This window comes from Budorcas taxicolor, chromosome 13 (genome assembly GCF_023091745.1).
Source record: "Budorcas taxicolor isolate Tak-1 chromosome 13, Takin1.1, whole genome shotgun sequence".
Lineage (NCBI taxonomy): Eukaryota > Metazoa > Chordata > Mammalia > Artiodactyla > Bovidae > Budorcas > Budorcas taxicolor.
Genome location: NC_068922.1, coordinates 64,750,334 through 64,765,587, shown reverse-complemented (window position 1 = coordinate 64,765,587; position 15,254 = coordinate 64,750,334). Strand labels below are relative to the sequence as shown.

Below are 15,254 nucleotides of genomic sequence, written 5' to 3'. Positions count from 1 at the left end.
GGGCTAGAAATCAAAAGTATTGCTGGTTTCTGACACTGATGCTCTGATTTTGTCCTTTCCACGTTTGTTCAACTTCTACTGGAAAAAAAATAGCAAATAAAAAGTTTCCATAAACTCCATAGAGTCTCTTTAAAAAAACAAAAAGCTGAATTGGAGTTGCAGAGAAATTAGCGGGCTGTTCCTTTTAACCAAAACTTGAAAAATGTTTATAACTTTTTTCTTTATCTTGAAAGTTTTAGCCTGAATTTGAGTTTGACTCCCCAGCTTGTTTGGGAAAGTTTTAGACTGGATGTAATAAATTCCAGATAGTTGCTGAGCTGTTTTAAAAATTGTGACAGTTTGACTAAGCATTTGAAAAATTACAGAATGAAATCAGCTGTTTGGAATATCCAGAAATATCCAGAATGGCCTTTACCATCTTAAAAGGGTAGACTGTGTGTCTCTTTTTCTTGTTCAGGAGAGATCACTCAATTTCTATAACTCATGGTTGTCTGCCTTCCATTGTTTTACAGCAAGTAACTGTCAATTATATGCATTTCCACCATTCTCCTTACCCCCAAAAGTGGAGTTTTTATGGGATATGGTAGATTCCAAACTTAATGGCTATTCTTTTTAATTAAAAAAATTGCTTGATATCCCACTTCTTTTTAGCATGGAATCTGGTAGATAACAACTTATTTTAAAATGTTCTTGGAAGAGTGTACTCTGGTGGTGGCACAGTCCTCTGATGCTGTGGTGACTTTGGGGAAACTCTTCTGTTCAGCCAATAAGTGGGCTCATCTCTTGTTGGTGCCTGCTTGTGTAAATCTTAATTCTTCACTGTGCTGTTCTTGGATTTGTTCTCGGTGCCTTAGCTATTTTGTGCCAGGGGATCTGACAAGCATGTGGCTCCTTTTCTGCATCACCATAACTAGCAACTAGCAACCAAGGCACTGCTTTTCTACATACTGTTCTCCTACTGAAGGGGCAAAAAGCCTCCTGGGGCAAACATTCCAGCCCCAGCAACCGAAGGGCAGCACTCTTAAAACCTACAGAAAGGAAAGTAGTGCTCATTAACCATATTCCATGAATTCTGTTGAGAGCCCCAGGAACCTCTCCCTAGCAAAAATATTGACCATTAGGTCATAGAGACTAAGCAAACACCAGCTGTAGAGAAGTGGGTAAATAGCACATCAGAACATTGGAGTTGGCCCTCTAGCTGCTCCAGACATCTGGACTCTGATTTTAGTGACTTAATAGTTTATCATCAGTTTTCCTAGTCAACCGATGGCTTGCCATTTCATGTCAAGTGAAGGAGGTGGTGCCTGTTTGGGGAAAATAGAGCCATGACCAGGCAGAGAACATAATTCAATGTGGACAATCAAAGATGTTAAGTAATCATAACACATCCCAGTATTCCAGTATCAGACTGGTCCTTGGTGTTGATTCCCTATTTTGATGCTGTCAAATTTCCCCTTTTACATGCTTATACAGTAAGCTTGCCTAGTAACCAGCACTGTTAAATTTTACTTTGACTGAAGCCCCCTCACCACTCTCTCTGTAACCCTAACTTAATTGAGTTGGAGTGAGTGTGAGTTCACCAACAGCTCTTGATAAGATTTGTCATTTATGCATTTGTGCTACACATCAAATGTAACCACTACATTGTACAAGAAGTCACTTGTTAGCCCTTGCAGAGTGGGAAAGTCTTAAGGGTAAGGAAGCTCAGCTGCTTGGGGGGGGGGGGGGTCTTAAACCATACTAACAGGTGGTATTGCTAATTTCCTCTTTTGTCTTTTGTTCCGCACTTCCCTATGGGTTGGGTTGCAATACAAAAAAATGTCACATCCTTTATATATAACTCCTTTCTGTGGTGTGGGCCCAGGAGGATCCCTCTGCTATAAATCTGGCTTAGGTGGTAGAAAGACTTGCATTAGTTGCATTACTCTTACTGAAGTAAATAATCCTAATCACCTTTGCTTCTGTGACCACTGAATTGGCAAGTTGGAACTGGAAACGTCTGTTACCGACAATTTCACATGGATATACAGCCTAGCCATATAACTCATGCTAAGTAAGTGTTTTGAGCAGTGCATCTAGTACTTACACATTGTGTTGGAAAAGGGAGTATAAAAGATAACCTGTTCTTCAGTGCCTTAAAAAAAGACTTAAATGACTTTAAAAAAAAAGTCTTAAGACTTAAGTTTTAAATGATACAAGTGCTCAGTTGTATATATACAAGGTATATACTCATGACCCACTGGAATTTTCAGTAGATAAAGGGATTCCTAACCAGTTGGGATTCCTAACCGGTTGCTAAATGGTGGGACAGAAACAAGTGTAACGGAAGCCTTACGTGTGATCTCTTAACTAGGGTTCTTGGGGACACAATATTTGTTAGTTTAGTAGAATGAAATGATTGTGTGAGGCCAACACAGTGGCAGTATCTAAAATTCTGCCTGTCTTGAGAGCTTTTAAGTTGTCCCATAACAGCATAGCTTGAGGTTCCAGCAGCCTAAGTGGTATGACTGAGCTGAATGGTCTGCAGGGCAGGCAAACAAGGCAAGGGTTGGTTCTAGGGATGTATTGACCTAGCAGAGGGCCAGAACCTTTTCCCTTTTTAACAGTGTTGAGTAGCTGCCAGATTATACTTTTTATAAACAACCAGTCTAAGAAGACATTCATAAACACTTCAGAATTGTGAATTTCTCCATCAGCTTAACCACTTACATGCATAGTGATTATGCATTCCTTTCTGGGCTTAGATACATTTTGAAACAGTCTTAGCTTTTCTGTGTAAAATGTCTACCTTTTAGTTCTTGTTCTTAAGCAGCACTGTCCAATAGAATTTTCTGCAGTGGAAGTGTTCTCATCTGCACTAACGCAGTAATTGAATTATATGTGACTAGTGGCTACTGTACTGAGCAGCACAAGTGTAGAGATCTTGGGCAGCACTGTCCAATAGAAAAAAGAATCTGTCATTTAAAATTTTCCAGTAGCCAGATTTAAAAGGTTGAAACAAGTGAATTAAGGATATAATTTACCCCAGTAGATCTTAAATGTTACAGTTTCTTTAAATATACTCAATACAGGATTATTGAACTATTTTACATTCCTTTTTTAGTACTAAGATTTCAAGATTGAGTGGGTATTTTATAGCACGTTATGACTTGAACTAAGCATATTTTAGGTGGTGAATAGCCATATGTGGTTCAAAACTACCCTTTTGGACAGCCCAGATTTACAATATAAAAAAAGTTATTCCCTGTCATTTCTCTCTTAGTTCTGCTGCCTCTTTCAACTGTTTCTTCACTTTTGGGTGTTCAAATGTTGTTGCATTCCTGCTAACTTTTACCCCCCCTGTTGTGTTAGCAGGCTTGTTTTTGAGAACTTGCCTCGGTTACCTTTCTTATGGGTTGCACTGGAGGTTAACTAGGTGACAGTTTTATATTGTAAAATCCCTGATGCTGCAACCAGCAGCCTCCCCAGAGCTAGAATCTCCCTCCACCCACACCCCATCCACAATGGCAAGTGGGCACATCCACGTGTGTCTGTAATGTAGTGTTTTCATTTTTGAAATCCTCATTTTAACATCTCAACTTCCCTAACAGAAATTCTGAAGATCCACCCATCTAAAGTTCTCCTATGTATGCCTTGTAAATTTATTCCAGTGAGGGGGCTTACATTATCAACCGTAGGTAGGACTCTTCCAAAGGCTCTGGTTCTGCTGCTTTTGTTCATTAACTAAGCTCCTTTTGTGCCATTGGTCACATTGCACACTGGAGACGCACGAGGTCTTGTTGATGTCCTTGTCCTGGAGATGCTGAGGAAGGTGGTCTAGTACTGTTGTCTCAGATATACTGCAGGCAATAGAGGCAGATGTCTCATTTAAAGAACATGGATTAATATGTAGATTCCAGCAGGGCAGGTTGAAGGCAGAGGTGACTGCCCAGTTGGTGTTCTTTGAAATTTTTGGTATAATTCATTTTCTGAAGCAAATTCTACTTTATGTGCTATATTCATGCTTGTTATTTAAAGTTTACTCCTTTGAAAACATGTAATATGGAGTACCACAGTGTCTCCATCCCTGCCTTGGCAGACAAATAGCGAAAGAAAATGTGTGGTGGATGCAGAATTATTTTCGATCTGTGTGCGAAGTTAGTGTAGATCGTGAGACGAGGCCACATGAGCCCACTGCTCTTTTAGTGGCCAAGTGGGTTTCGGATTGAATTGGATTACAAAGTGTGGGATGTTGGTTAATGGTTGGAAAGCACATCCTCAGGGAATCAAGTTGTGGTTCACCCAAGTTACTGTGTGTCCCAGAACTAATCATTTCCTTTCTCTGTCTTCAGTGGGATTAATAGGATTAATTAACAAATGGGATTAAGTTAGATAATCTCATTATATCTGATTTTAAACTTCTGTGAACCCAGCCATTTCATTTCTTTCTGGAAATCTGTAGTTAATTTGAACCTTGAATGAAACACCAGTGGAACTAAAAATATTGGTCTGGCTATCGCTTTATGGCTTTTCCTGAGTGATAGCATTTTCACATTTAAGCTTGAAGATTTCATTAGAGGAAAGGGTCTTCGTTTCCCTTTTTTAGAGGCTGTTCCTTTCCTGCCAGTTAAGTTCTCTGGAGCAGGTAGACCAGAGGTATTCCCCCGGTGTCAACCACCAAGTAGGTAACGAAACAGTAAAAGGAACCATTTATGAGCACTGAACAGAGGAGCAATCAACACATGTAGGGCACTTTCCACAGTGGATCCCGTTTAAGTCTCACAACGATCCTGTAAAGTTGATATCATTATCCCCACTTTACAGATGGAGAAATCCAGGCAAAGAGAAGCAAAATAACTTGCCCAAAGTCTCTTTCATAAAGGAAAGAATTAAAGGATCATCTGTCTGTATGACTTGAGGCAGAGCCCCTCCTTTCCTTAGCTGTTTCCTGCCTCTCCTTGACCTTCGGAGGTTGGGGTGCAGGGAGGTACGAGCGGCCGTTGGCATCACTCTTCTCATGGATCCTGAGCCAGCTGGGGAAGGGGCTCCAGCCTTGTCCCCGTACTCCAATTGCTCGTTTTGAAGTTAGAAGGTGGAGGCTTTGTTTAAGCTCAAAGTCATGAGGAAAACCTTCCACTCTGATACAGTCTTATCTTGCTTTGAATGCTGTGTGTTCCTTGGTTTGATTCCTTCCCCATACTCTCTCCTTAAGCTAGATTCCCTTTGGAGAGTTGGACACAAATGGTTGGATTTGCCCATATTTGGACAAGTCTTTTTGGGACGTTGGTGTTGGATCAGTGGCTTTCAGACTTTTTTGACCACAGAAGTATAGCAGGATGAGAAACCCTGTGACCATTTACTATACCATATTTTCCCACTTTTCACCTTTTATGTAAACATGCATATCTTTAAGCTTTTTAGTATTGCCAAGTACTGCATGACAACCAGACTTCTTAATACATGGATCTAAACCAAATTATTTATGATTTTAGTTTAGAAACACAATTTTAGTAGCCATTAAATGAATAAAGAATTTTGTAGTAAGGATTTGCCTATTTGGTTCAGCTTGTGACCCAAGAGGACTGTCCCTTAGGCTACTGATTTAAATTTGGAGAATCCTGAGTTACAGGGAGAGGCAGGGGTAGAAATACTTGTCCTCCTTCATGTCCCTTGACGCAGAGAGGGAAAGGAAGAGTGCTGGCGGTGGGTGTAATTTGTCTTTTCAATCTTATGAGAAGAGAGTATTCCATGAGTGGTCTTCTCCCCATTGGGAGCTTATGGAGACCTTCCTGATGGGTTTTCAAGATTTGATCCAGCATGTGAGCTGCTGCAGCGTGCCAAGGTAGGCAACAGGAGTGAGAGCATGGCTCTGGTTTGTGAATGAGTGATCCTGCCATACAGATGGGTGCTCTTTTCTTCCTCACAGCCTGGAAATAGGGTCGAAGGCTGGTGCCTTGCCTTGTTAGACTTTTGGGAATGGAGGAAGGCAGTGTAATAACTCCTGAGTGTGAAGGACTGATGAGTTTCAGCTCGATTGGCCCTGAATTGAATCCATCTGGATCCAGGAGGAAAGATCTGTTCTTGGTTTATGAAGAGCCAAGTTAAAATCTCACAAGGTAGGGGTAGGGGAAGCCAAAGAAAATACAGAGTGAGTTGCTCCCTGTTGGCAGACAGTGGCAGACAGATTCCCTATCAACAGTCGAATGCTAGTTAACTGGCTCGAAGGGGAAGGGAAGCCCTGATTTTTAGCGTTTGCCCGGTTTCTGTGGTTCAAACTTTTAACGAGGCCACCTACTTACAAAATTTGTTCTCAGTCCTCTCTTGTAAACTATTCAACCCTGCCCCAGCACACTACTGCAAGCCTCCCTCAGGTGTTTTGAATTCCCATTGTGTGCTCAGGTCTGTGCCCTGTGACATAGATACTGAAGCACAGTGTCTTCTAAAGAAACTTGTTATTTCATTGACAGGCCAGGAGCTGGAAGCACTGACAGGGTACAGTTGTGGTGTGGATCGAGTATAGTAGTCCAGAGTGAGAAGTTGAGTGCTGGAAAGATGACAAGGGGACATTTGAGAGCTAGACTTGAAGGATAATAGTAACAGCTAATGTTTATTGGTAATAATAGTATCTGAGTCTGTACTAAGCATCTTGCATACATTATTTATGATTTTTTTTTTAGAAATAGATAATACCTTCCACTTTACACATGAGGAACCTAAGACTTAGTAAAAAAGAATTCTGCCCAAATTGCATAGGTGAGACATTTTGGTGGGTGTGTAGTAGTATCTCATTGTGGCTAGAAAGGAGTAAAGCCAGTACTTGGAACCTGGTCACTTCACTGCAGAACTCATACTCTTGCCCACTGTATCATATTGCTATTAATAGAAGAAGGAAGGTTCTCTCAGTGTAGAAGGGTATGACTACAGCCCAAAGTCTTGGGACTAGGTGGGAGTCAGCATATTTGAGTTCTAGTCCTCATTTTACTTAACCCGTGTATGTCTCTAGCCAAATCACACCTTTCCTCTTCGTCTTGAATTGAGAATCAGATGATCACTTAGTTCCTTTTTATTTCTAACATGTTGTGAATTTTAAGTTATAAAAATGAGAGTATAGTTTCTTTAAGGAACAGTGGGAAAAGTATCCTGTCAGGGTATGAGGCATGGGAAGCTCTAAGTTTGGCTGGTGATGGGGTAAGCAGAGGAAAGCGATCTACCAGGGGCAAATGAAAGGAATGAGACTCCCAAGTGGTGGAAAGCAAAAGCAGAAAAAGTTGTTGCTGAAAACTCAGTTGTTTCCATTTGCAATTCCCCAGGTGGAAAGATGTGAATTGTGGGTGCACAGAGAGAGAACAAGCTAGTCTTTTGTATTGGATGTTCCTAGACTGCTCACTTCTCCCTTGATGGCTTTTGCATCAGGCCAGGCCTTTATTTGGGTTATTTCTGAGGATCCTCAAGTTATCACTCCTTTCTTTTAGCATTAACTTAGCAGTTATTTATAAAGCACCTGCTATGTGTGAGTCACTGGAATGGAAATAAGACAAATCTGGTCCATCCCCTGTTGAATTTGTAATTTGGTAGGGGTAATAGATAGTATGCAAGGAAGTTACACATTTTGATACGTTTGTGAGAAGCTGGGTTTTGTTGGTTGGAGTCAGGGAAAATTTCTGACTTCAGCATGGGAAACAGATGGGAAGGGACCAAGAGTGGAAATGGGGAGACCAGTTAGAAGATGATTACAGACATCCAGGCAAGATGTGCTGATTGAGAAGCAAGTACACAAAAAATGTGACGAATATTAGCCAGATCTCTTGCAAAAATAAATGAAAAAATTCTTGAGATTCTTTTATTGACTCACTTAAATGTTATATTTAATAAAGTTTTGTAAAATTCCAGTCTCTATAAAGGATACCGAAAACCCTATGAGATTAATGACAGTAGATGAAAAGTAAATGAGACTGGTGTAAAGTGTATGGCTGTTAAAGGGATATGAGATGGAAGAGTGACATGGACTAGTTTTAACTGTAGAAGATTTCCAAATGGGCAGGTTTGGAGATGAAATTTAAAGGAGATAACCTGGATTTGGGAGAATAAACCCATGCATTGGAAAGTTTAAAAGGAATATGACTCAAAGGATGGAAAACTGCACATTATAAAAATTTGCTTATAAGAAGCACTATGAGAAAGTAAAAATCAGATTTGTGAAAAAAACTGTAGTTATCCAGGAAGCTCTGACCTCTCAGAATGAAATCCAGCCCTGTATGCTTCTGAGACAGATACGGGCCCACAGCATTCCGACTGTGGTTTTAGTCTGGGCAGAGAAGAAACAAGAATAGGGCCAGCTGTGAAGACGGTGGTTTTGGTAACAGACTAAAATAGAAGACTCTAGCCGACCAGAAATTGAGGCCTGGTACAAGAGGAAGCTCCTTACCCCCATGTGTTTGACTCAGCTCAAAAGAATCTTTTTCTGGGATCTTTAAGAAGTTACAGAGGGGAAAAGCCACAGGTCCAGTTGTTGTCTATAATCTTACCACCACAGTTAATTGCTGCTAATGCTCTTACAGTTCACTCAGAGTCTCTCTTTTTTTTTCACAGTCTTCATCAGGAATAAACCTGTAGTCTTCCATTTTAAGTTTTTCCCTCAACGTTTTTTTTATTATTTAAGAAATTTCTTCTGATTGTATCAGGTCTCAGTCGCAGCACACAGGACCTTTGTTTCATCATGCAGACCTTTCATTGCGATATGCGGGCTCAGTAGTTGTGGCGCACAAGCTTCGTTCCCCCATGGCATGTCGGATCTTAGTTCCCCAGCTAGGGATCAGACCTGTGTCCCTTGCATTGGAAAGCAGATTCTTAACCACTGGACCACCAGGGAAGTCCCCTTCCATTTTCCTCCCACTCCCTAGCATTTTATTACAAAAACTTTGAACAAATAGAAAAGTTGAAAAAATTATATAGTGAATTCCATATACCCACCGCTTAGATTCTACGGTTTAAAATTTCCCATATTTTACTACATCTATCCATTCCATAAATCATTTTAATTTTTGGTGCATTTCAAAGAAGTTGCAAGCATCAGCGTACTTCACCCATAAACATTTCAATATGCCTTGAGTTGAATATAGTTTATGGGTTTTGGGACAGGGGGTTGATAAAATTTACATATAATAAGATGAATATAACTTCAATGTACCGTTAGATGAAAAGGGTAAATACACCTGTGACTCATTCCTATCTAGGTAAAGAACTTATATTCTCCCTAGAATTCTCTTCTGCCTCTTCACAGTTAACACCTGCTTTTCCCCTGGGGAACGGGAAGAACAACCACTATTCTGAATTTTTTTTTGTGATAGTTTTTGCCTGTCCTAAAACTTTGATAGAGTGTAAGTGCATTTTATGCTTCTGATTCATTCATGTTGCAGGTATGAATAGTTTGTTTCTGTTTTTGCTGAGTAGCTTTCTATTACATATACAAACATACTATGGTTTGTTTATCCATTCTTATACTGATGGATACCTGGGCTGTTTCAAATTTTTGGCTGTTATGAATAAAGTTACCATGAACATTCATGTACAAGTCTTTTTGTGGACATAATGTTTTTATTTCTTTTGGATGAAAGACTAGGACGTGGGTGCTCTTAGACTAGGTGTGTGTTTGGTTTTCTAATAAGCTCCCAGACCATCAAAGCAGTACCTTTAACACCTTCGCTAACACTGTGTGAGGGTCTCACGTCCTTACCAAGATTTGGCGTCAGTTTTTTTACTTTTAGCCATTGTGACGGATAGGTAATAGTATCTCCCTGTGGTTTTAATTTTTATTTCCCTGGTAACCAGTGATATTAATGACTTCTTCCTTTGATTATTTCCAGTTCATATATTTTCCTTTGTGAAGTATCAGATCAAAATTTTTTTTACCCATTTTTTAAATTGACTTGTCATTTAACACTGAGTCCTAGGAGTCCTGCCTTTAAATTTTAAAGCCTAGTTTGTAGAAGAGTAAAACTTCTGTGTTACTGCTGGACATTAGTTCCAATGGAAAAGGCCTGAAAGTTTGAGTTGAGCAGAAGCTTTTAATCAGTGAATGTGCCTTTTAATCAGTGAATGGTTATGAGTACCAACTAAGCACTAGTATTAAGGATACAGAAATACTACCTACCCCTAGCTCCAAGGAGTCCAGGTTATGAAGGTAGACAGACAAAAGTAAAAATTCTGATGTAATGGTTTCACCATTAAGTCACTAAATATTTGCTGAGTTCTTACTATAGGATGGATACTGTTGTAGGTATTGTACATAGAGGCAAACCAGACATAGTTCCTGCTCTGATATAGCTTATTTATTTTCTGGAGTATATATGGGGGAAGTATTCTTGCTTGGAAACTCCCATGGATGGAGGAGCCTGGAGGGCTAGAGTCAGTGGGGTCCCAAAGAGTCGGACACACAACTGAGGGACTAACACTTTCACGTGGGGGAAGATAGTGCAGAGGCTCTGAAGTGAGGAATGAGATGGATGTTGAGTGTGTGTGGATCAGAAATGAAACCTGTCTGGAAGGTACATAACAAGATGATGAATTAGGTGAGGATCAGGTCTTGTAGGGCCTTGTAGACTGTGGTAAGAACTTTGGATTTTTTTATTTTGAGCATTTTGGGAAGCCATTCCAGAGTTTTAAGCAGAGAAATGGCATGAACTGGTTTCTGTTTGGCTGATGTGTGTGTGTGTGTGTGTATGCATGCATGTGTGCACATGTATATACAGAAAAGCTGCTGAAGAAACTGCTGCAGTCATCCACAGGAGAGAGAAATCCGACCTGGGGAAGGTGGGCAAGACTTCAGAAAGGAATAATGTCATAGCATAACGATGGATAACAAGGCATTTGCTAGGGAAGAAAGTCAGAGGTATCAGCAAGTGTGTTGTGGCTGTGTGTATGTGTGTGAGGATCAAGAAATAGCCTTCAATGACTAGTTGGGTTGGTGGTGGAATGACAGGAGGTGGAACAGTCAGAAAAGGCTTTGAAGGTTGCATTATAGATGCAAAATCATCATATTACACAGTTACTTAATTCTGTATAGATTGGTCCTCTAGAGTTGTGCCACAAGGTGGCTGTGCTAGGGAATTAGGCTTTGAACCTAAGGGCCGTGACCAGATATATACAGGGCTTCTAGTTAGCGTAGAGACTTTGAGGAAGGTGTCATCAAGGACAACTAGGTAAGACACTGATAGGATGAAAAAACAGGAGGCAGGAAACAAAGAGGTCTGAAGTTATGTGCGAAGTGTGTAGAGGCTTGGGATTAGAATATTGTCAGGAGGACCTGGAGGAGTGGATTGGGGGAAAAAGTTGAGTCCTTTTAAAAAATACAAAATAGTTTAAAATATTGAAATAGTATAGAAGTGTCTGTGCATGAGAGTTGCTCAGTTGTGTCCAACTGTTTGTGACCCATGGGCTGTAGCCCTCCAGGCTCCTCTGTCCATGGGATTCTCCAGGCAAGAATACTGGAGTGGGTTGTGATTTCCTTCTCCAGGGGGTCTTCCTGACGGAGGGATCGAACCTGCGTCTCCTGAATTGGCAGGCAGATTCTTTACCACTATGCCACCTAGGTGGTTGTTTAGAAGTGTCTAAGAGTATGTAAAATTACCACCTTTATTCCCTTCCTCTGAAGTGTACCTAAAAGTTGCATTTATTTGGCGTGTCTTCCATTGTTTAATGTGATTGTATTTATTTTGCATATATATTTAAATCTGTTGTATATACACATACAATTGAAGTTTGAAATGGGGTTAACTTTTCTTACCATTTTTGCAACTTTATTTTTTCATATGCTACCAATATACTTCGGCCTTAATCGTTTATTTACTTGCTGCTCGGCATTCCATTGATTAATTACCGTAATTTACTTAGTCACCACCTAATTGATAGACCTTTAAGCTGTGTCACATTTTCCACTGTTAAGCAGTAGTGAAATGAGCATTCTTCCTTGTCTCTGTACTGTGCAAACACTGCCTGAGACAATGTGTAAAGTGAGAAGTGTGGGGTCCAGTTATGACCTGGGGTTAAGTTATGGTCCCATTCCCTTAGGGAGTATGTGTGGTTCTCTGGATCTGTCCTAGGGGAACCTGCAAAGCAGTGACTTCTGGTCAGAAATCTAAAATCCACATTTGGTGGCAATATTCAAAAGAACTAGGGCTATTTCTCCAGATTTTAGCTTGGGGTTCACTGCTTCCAAGTTTTAGATGGTTCTCAGAGGGAGATGAAATAAAGCTTTCTTGTCGAATTTTAGACTGAAGAAGAAATAGGAATAATGTGTAGAAGTAAGAATTCACTTGGGTTGATTTGGATAGAACTTGATGGAGCAGGACTTTCTGATAATTGAATTATAAGAGTGGTGGGTTTTCCATCATTGGATGCATTCAAGCAAAGGCTCAGATGCTATGGAAGGACAGTATATGAAGCAGATTGAACTCTTAAAAATCATTCCAGTTTTGCTTGATAACAGCATTTGAGATGGAGACCGTGAGGCACCAAGATGGGAATAGCACTGACTGTGGGTTGGGTTGGGCGAGGGATTGACTTGGTCAATTTAGGGGAGGTTGAGGCTAGCAGTATCCTGATGTATAGTGCTGGGAAACCTGGAATGCTAGATGAGGCTAGGTGAGGGATCTGACTTTGGCTGCACTCTTGGCACAGATGGTCTGCAGGTGTATTGGTCAGCGGGGACAGAGCGTTAGTGAAGAGCCTGAGGATAACTGTTATGGTGACTTAGGAAAATGGGTTTATATGGACGTCATGGTGATCCATGCAAGAAGATAGTGTTTCTAGCAAAGGAGATGGATGAATTGGAGATGCTTTGGTGCTGTTTGACAGCCAGTTTAGACCAGGCTGAGATGGGAGCAGGGGCTAGAGATGGCCTTTCAGATTTCATTCAACAAATATTATCTAGGTGCTTGAGATAGAGCAGTGGAAAGAACAGATAAATATCCCTTCCCTCATGGAGTGTACATTCTAATGGGGAAGACAAAGCATATAAATATATACGGTGTATTAGGGATAAATACTAAAGAGAAAAACAGTAGGAAATAAGTGTGTGACGTATCAGTAGAGTTGAAATTTCAGAATGGCCAGAAAAGGAGAACCTTTTCATTCAAAATAGAGAAGATGATTTTGAATAGAGACCTAGAGACATTGTAAGGCAACAGCAAGCCCTGTGGATTATACGAGGGAAGAACCTTCTAGGTGTTGAGGTAGAAACAAGCATATCTGTGGAACGACAAGCAGACTGGCCAGAATGGAATGAGCAAGAGGGGTCCAGTCAGATCTAGATCTCTCAAGACCTTGTTTGTGCGTGCTTGTGTGCATACACAGTCACTCAGTGGTGTCCGACTCTGAGTAGCCCCATGGACGGGAGCTCACTAGGCGCCTCTGGCTGTGGGATTTCCCAGGCAAGAATACTGGAGTGAGTTGCCGTCCTCCAGCGGATCTTCCTGACCCAGGGATCGAACCTTCATCTCCTGCAGCTTCTGCATGGGCAGGCAGATTCTTTACCACTACATGACCTTGTAGGCCCATGCAGAGTTTGGATTTTTTTCTAAGGAATGGGAAATCTTTACTGGGTTTTGGCAGAGGTGTGACGTGACCCATCTTTTAACAGGGTCACCATATTGACTCTCATGCTGTATTGAGAGTAACCTGTTTGGTGTGAGGATGTGAAGAGGTGAGAATGGCATAGGTAGGCCAAGGGAGACCTCTTAAAAGGTGATGCATTAAGGCTGGTGAGAGATGATGGGCTTGGACTAGGTAGTGCAGATAGGAGCTGGACCTGAACAGCTGATTAGAGGCAGGAGAATCAGTGTGAGGATCGTAACTACCTCAAGATGTGGCTCCCCAGGGTTAGTGGGAATCACTGAAGGAAGAGACTTTGAGAAGCAGAATCTGGAAGACGGTTGTATTTGGGGCGGTGTTGGGCTTAGAACTTGGACTCAGGTCTGATCTAAGGCCAGTAAAGGCATCAGAGTGAGATTGATTGGTCTCTGAGAAGATAAGTTTGGGGTCCAGGTCCAGGGAGCATTATTGGGATTAGGACCCCGTTTGGGGCTGAGGACTAGTTTGGGGTCAAAGTTGTTGATGGAGGCCAGTACACTGTTTTCTGCATTTTACCGTCATTTTCTTGGATCAGGGTTGGCTGTAATCGCCATCTCCCATCCCATTGACCCTACCCAAGGGGATTGGAGGAGTTTGGAACCTATAGAGCTTTCTTTTCCTTAGGTGTCATGGGGGTAGACAGGCTCAGCCCTGCCTGGCTGAAGCTGACTGGCTTTACAAGTTGGGAGCTACAGTCAGGGAAAGGTGGAAAAGGTGGAAAAGGGTCCTCGGTGGCTAATTTGTGTCTTTTCCACCCCCCACCCCCCCAGATGGCCCACTGTGTGACCTTGGTTCAGCTGTCTGTTTCATGTGACCACCTCATTGACAAGGACATCGGCTCCAAGTCTGACCCACTCTGTGTCCTTTTACAGGATGTGGGAGGGGGCAACTGGACTGAGGTAAGGAGGACTATGGGGGTTAAAGTCGTGGAGGGATGCTAGGACTGTGTGGGGGTGGAAGGTGCGTGACTGTGATGCTTATTGGCTTCTTGCCCACAGCTTGGCCGGACTGAGCGAGTACGGAACTGCTCAAGCCCTGAGTTCTCCAAGACTCTGCAGCTTGAGTACCACTTTGAAACAGTCCAAAAGCTCCGATTTGGCATCTATGACATAGACAATAAGACACCTGAGCTGGGGGACGATGACTTCCTAGGAGGAGCTGAGTGTTCCCTGGGACAGGTATGTAGGTCCAAGGATTAGAATCCTTCAGACACAGGTTGAGTCAGAGCCCTGTGAGATAACCCAGAAAGCCTAGAACTTGGAGGTGGGGGTCAGCAGGACCTAACCTTGTCTGAGATCTTGGTCCCCCATCCCCTGCCCTAGATTGTATCCAGTCGGATGCTAACTCTGCCCTTGATGCTGAAGCCTGGAAAGCCTGCTGGGCGGGGGACCATCACGGTAAGGCTGGGGTTTGGTGGGGGAGTGTGTTCATATCAGTGAGGAATTCATGAGACGATACAGTCTCCTGCCTCCCCTACCTAGGTCTCAGCTCAGGAGCTGAAAGATAATCGTGTAGTGACCATGGAGGTGGAAGCCAGAAACCTGGATAAGAAGGTGTGTATGGAAGGAGGCCCTGGGGGTTCAGGAATTAAGCAGACAGGGGTGGTGTATTGGAGGTGGGAGGGGACAGAGGTCTTTCATACTGTTTGT

The 15,254-nt window shown here is 41.9% G+C and overlaps 1 protein-coding gene across 6 annotated transcripts in view; it reads left to right on the top strand.

The window, feature by feature from the left end:
- The window catches only part of CPNE1 (copine 1), a 38,935-nt gene that overhangs the window by 14,952 nt on the left and 8,729 nt on the right, over window positions 1-15,254 (top strand). For all 6 annotated transcript variants that reach the window (XM_052650497.1, XM_052650493.1, XM_052650494.1 and 3 more), the window contains 4 exons: window positions 14,376-14,504; window positions 14,604-14,783; window positions 14,928-15,002; window positions 15,087-15,158. In XM_052650497.1, coding sequence (XP_052506457.1) covers window positions 14,376-14,504; window positions 14,604-14,783; window positions 14,928-15,002; window positions 15,087-15,158 — 456 coding nt within the window. The remainder of the gene's footprint in view (window positions 1-14,375; window positions 14,505-14,603; window positions 14,784-14,927; window positions 15,003-15,086; window positions 15,159-15,254) is intronic.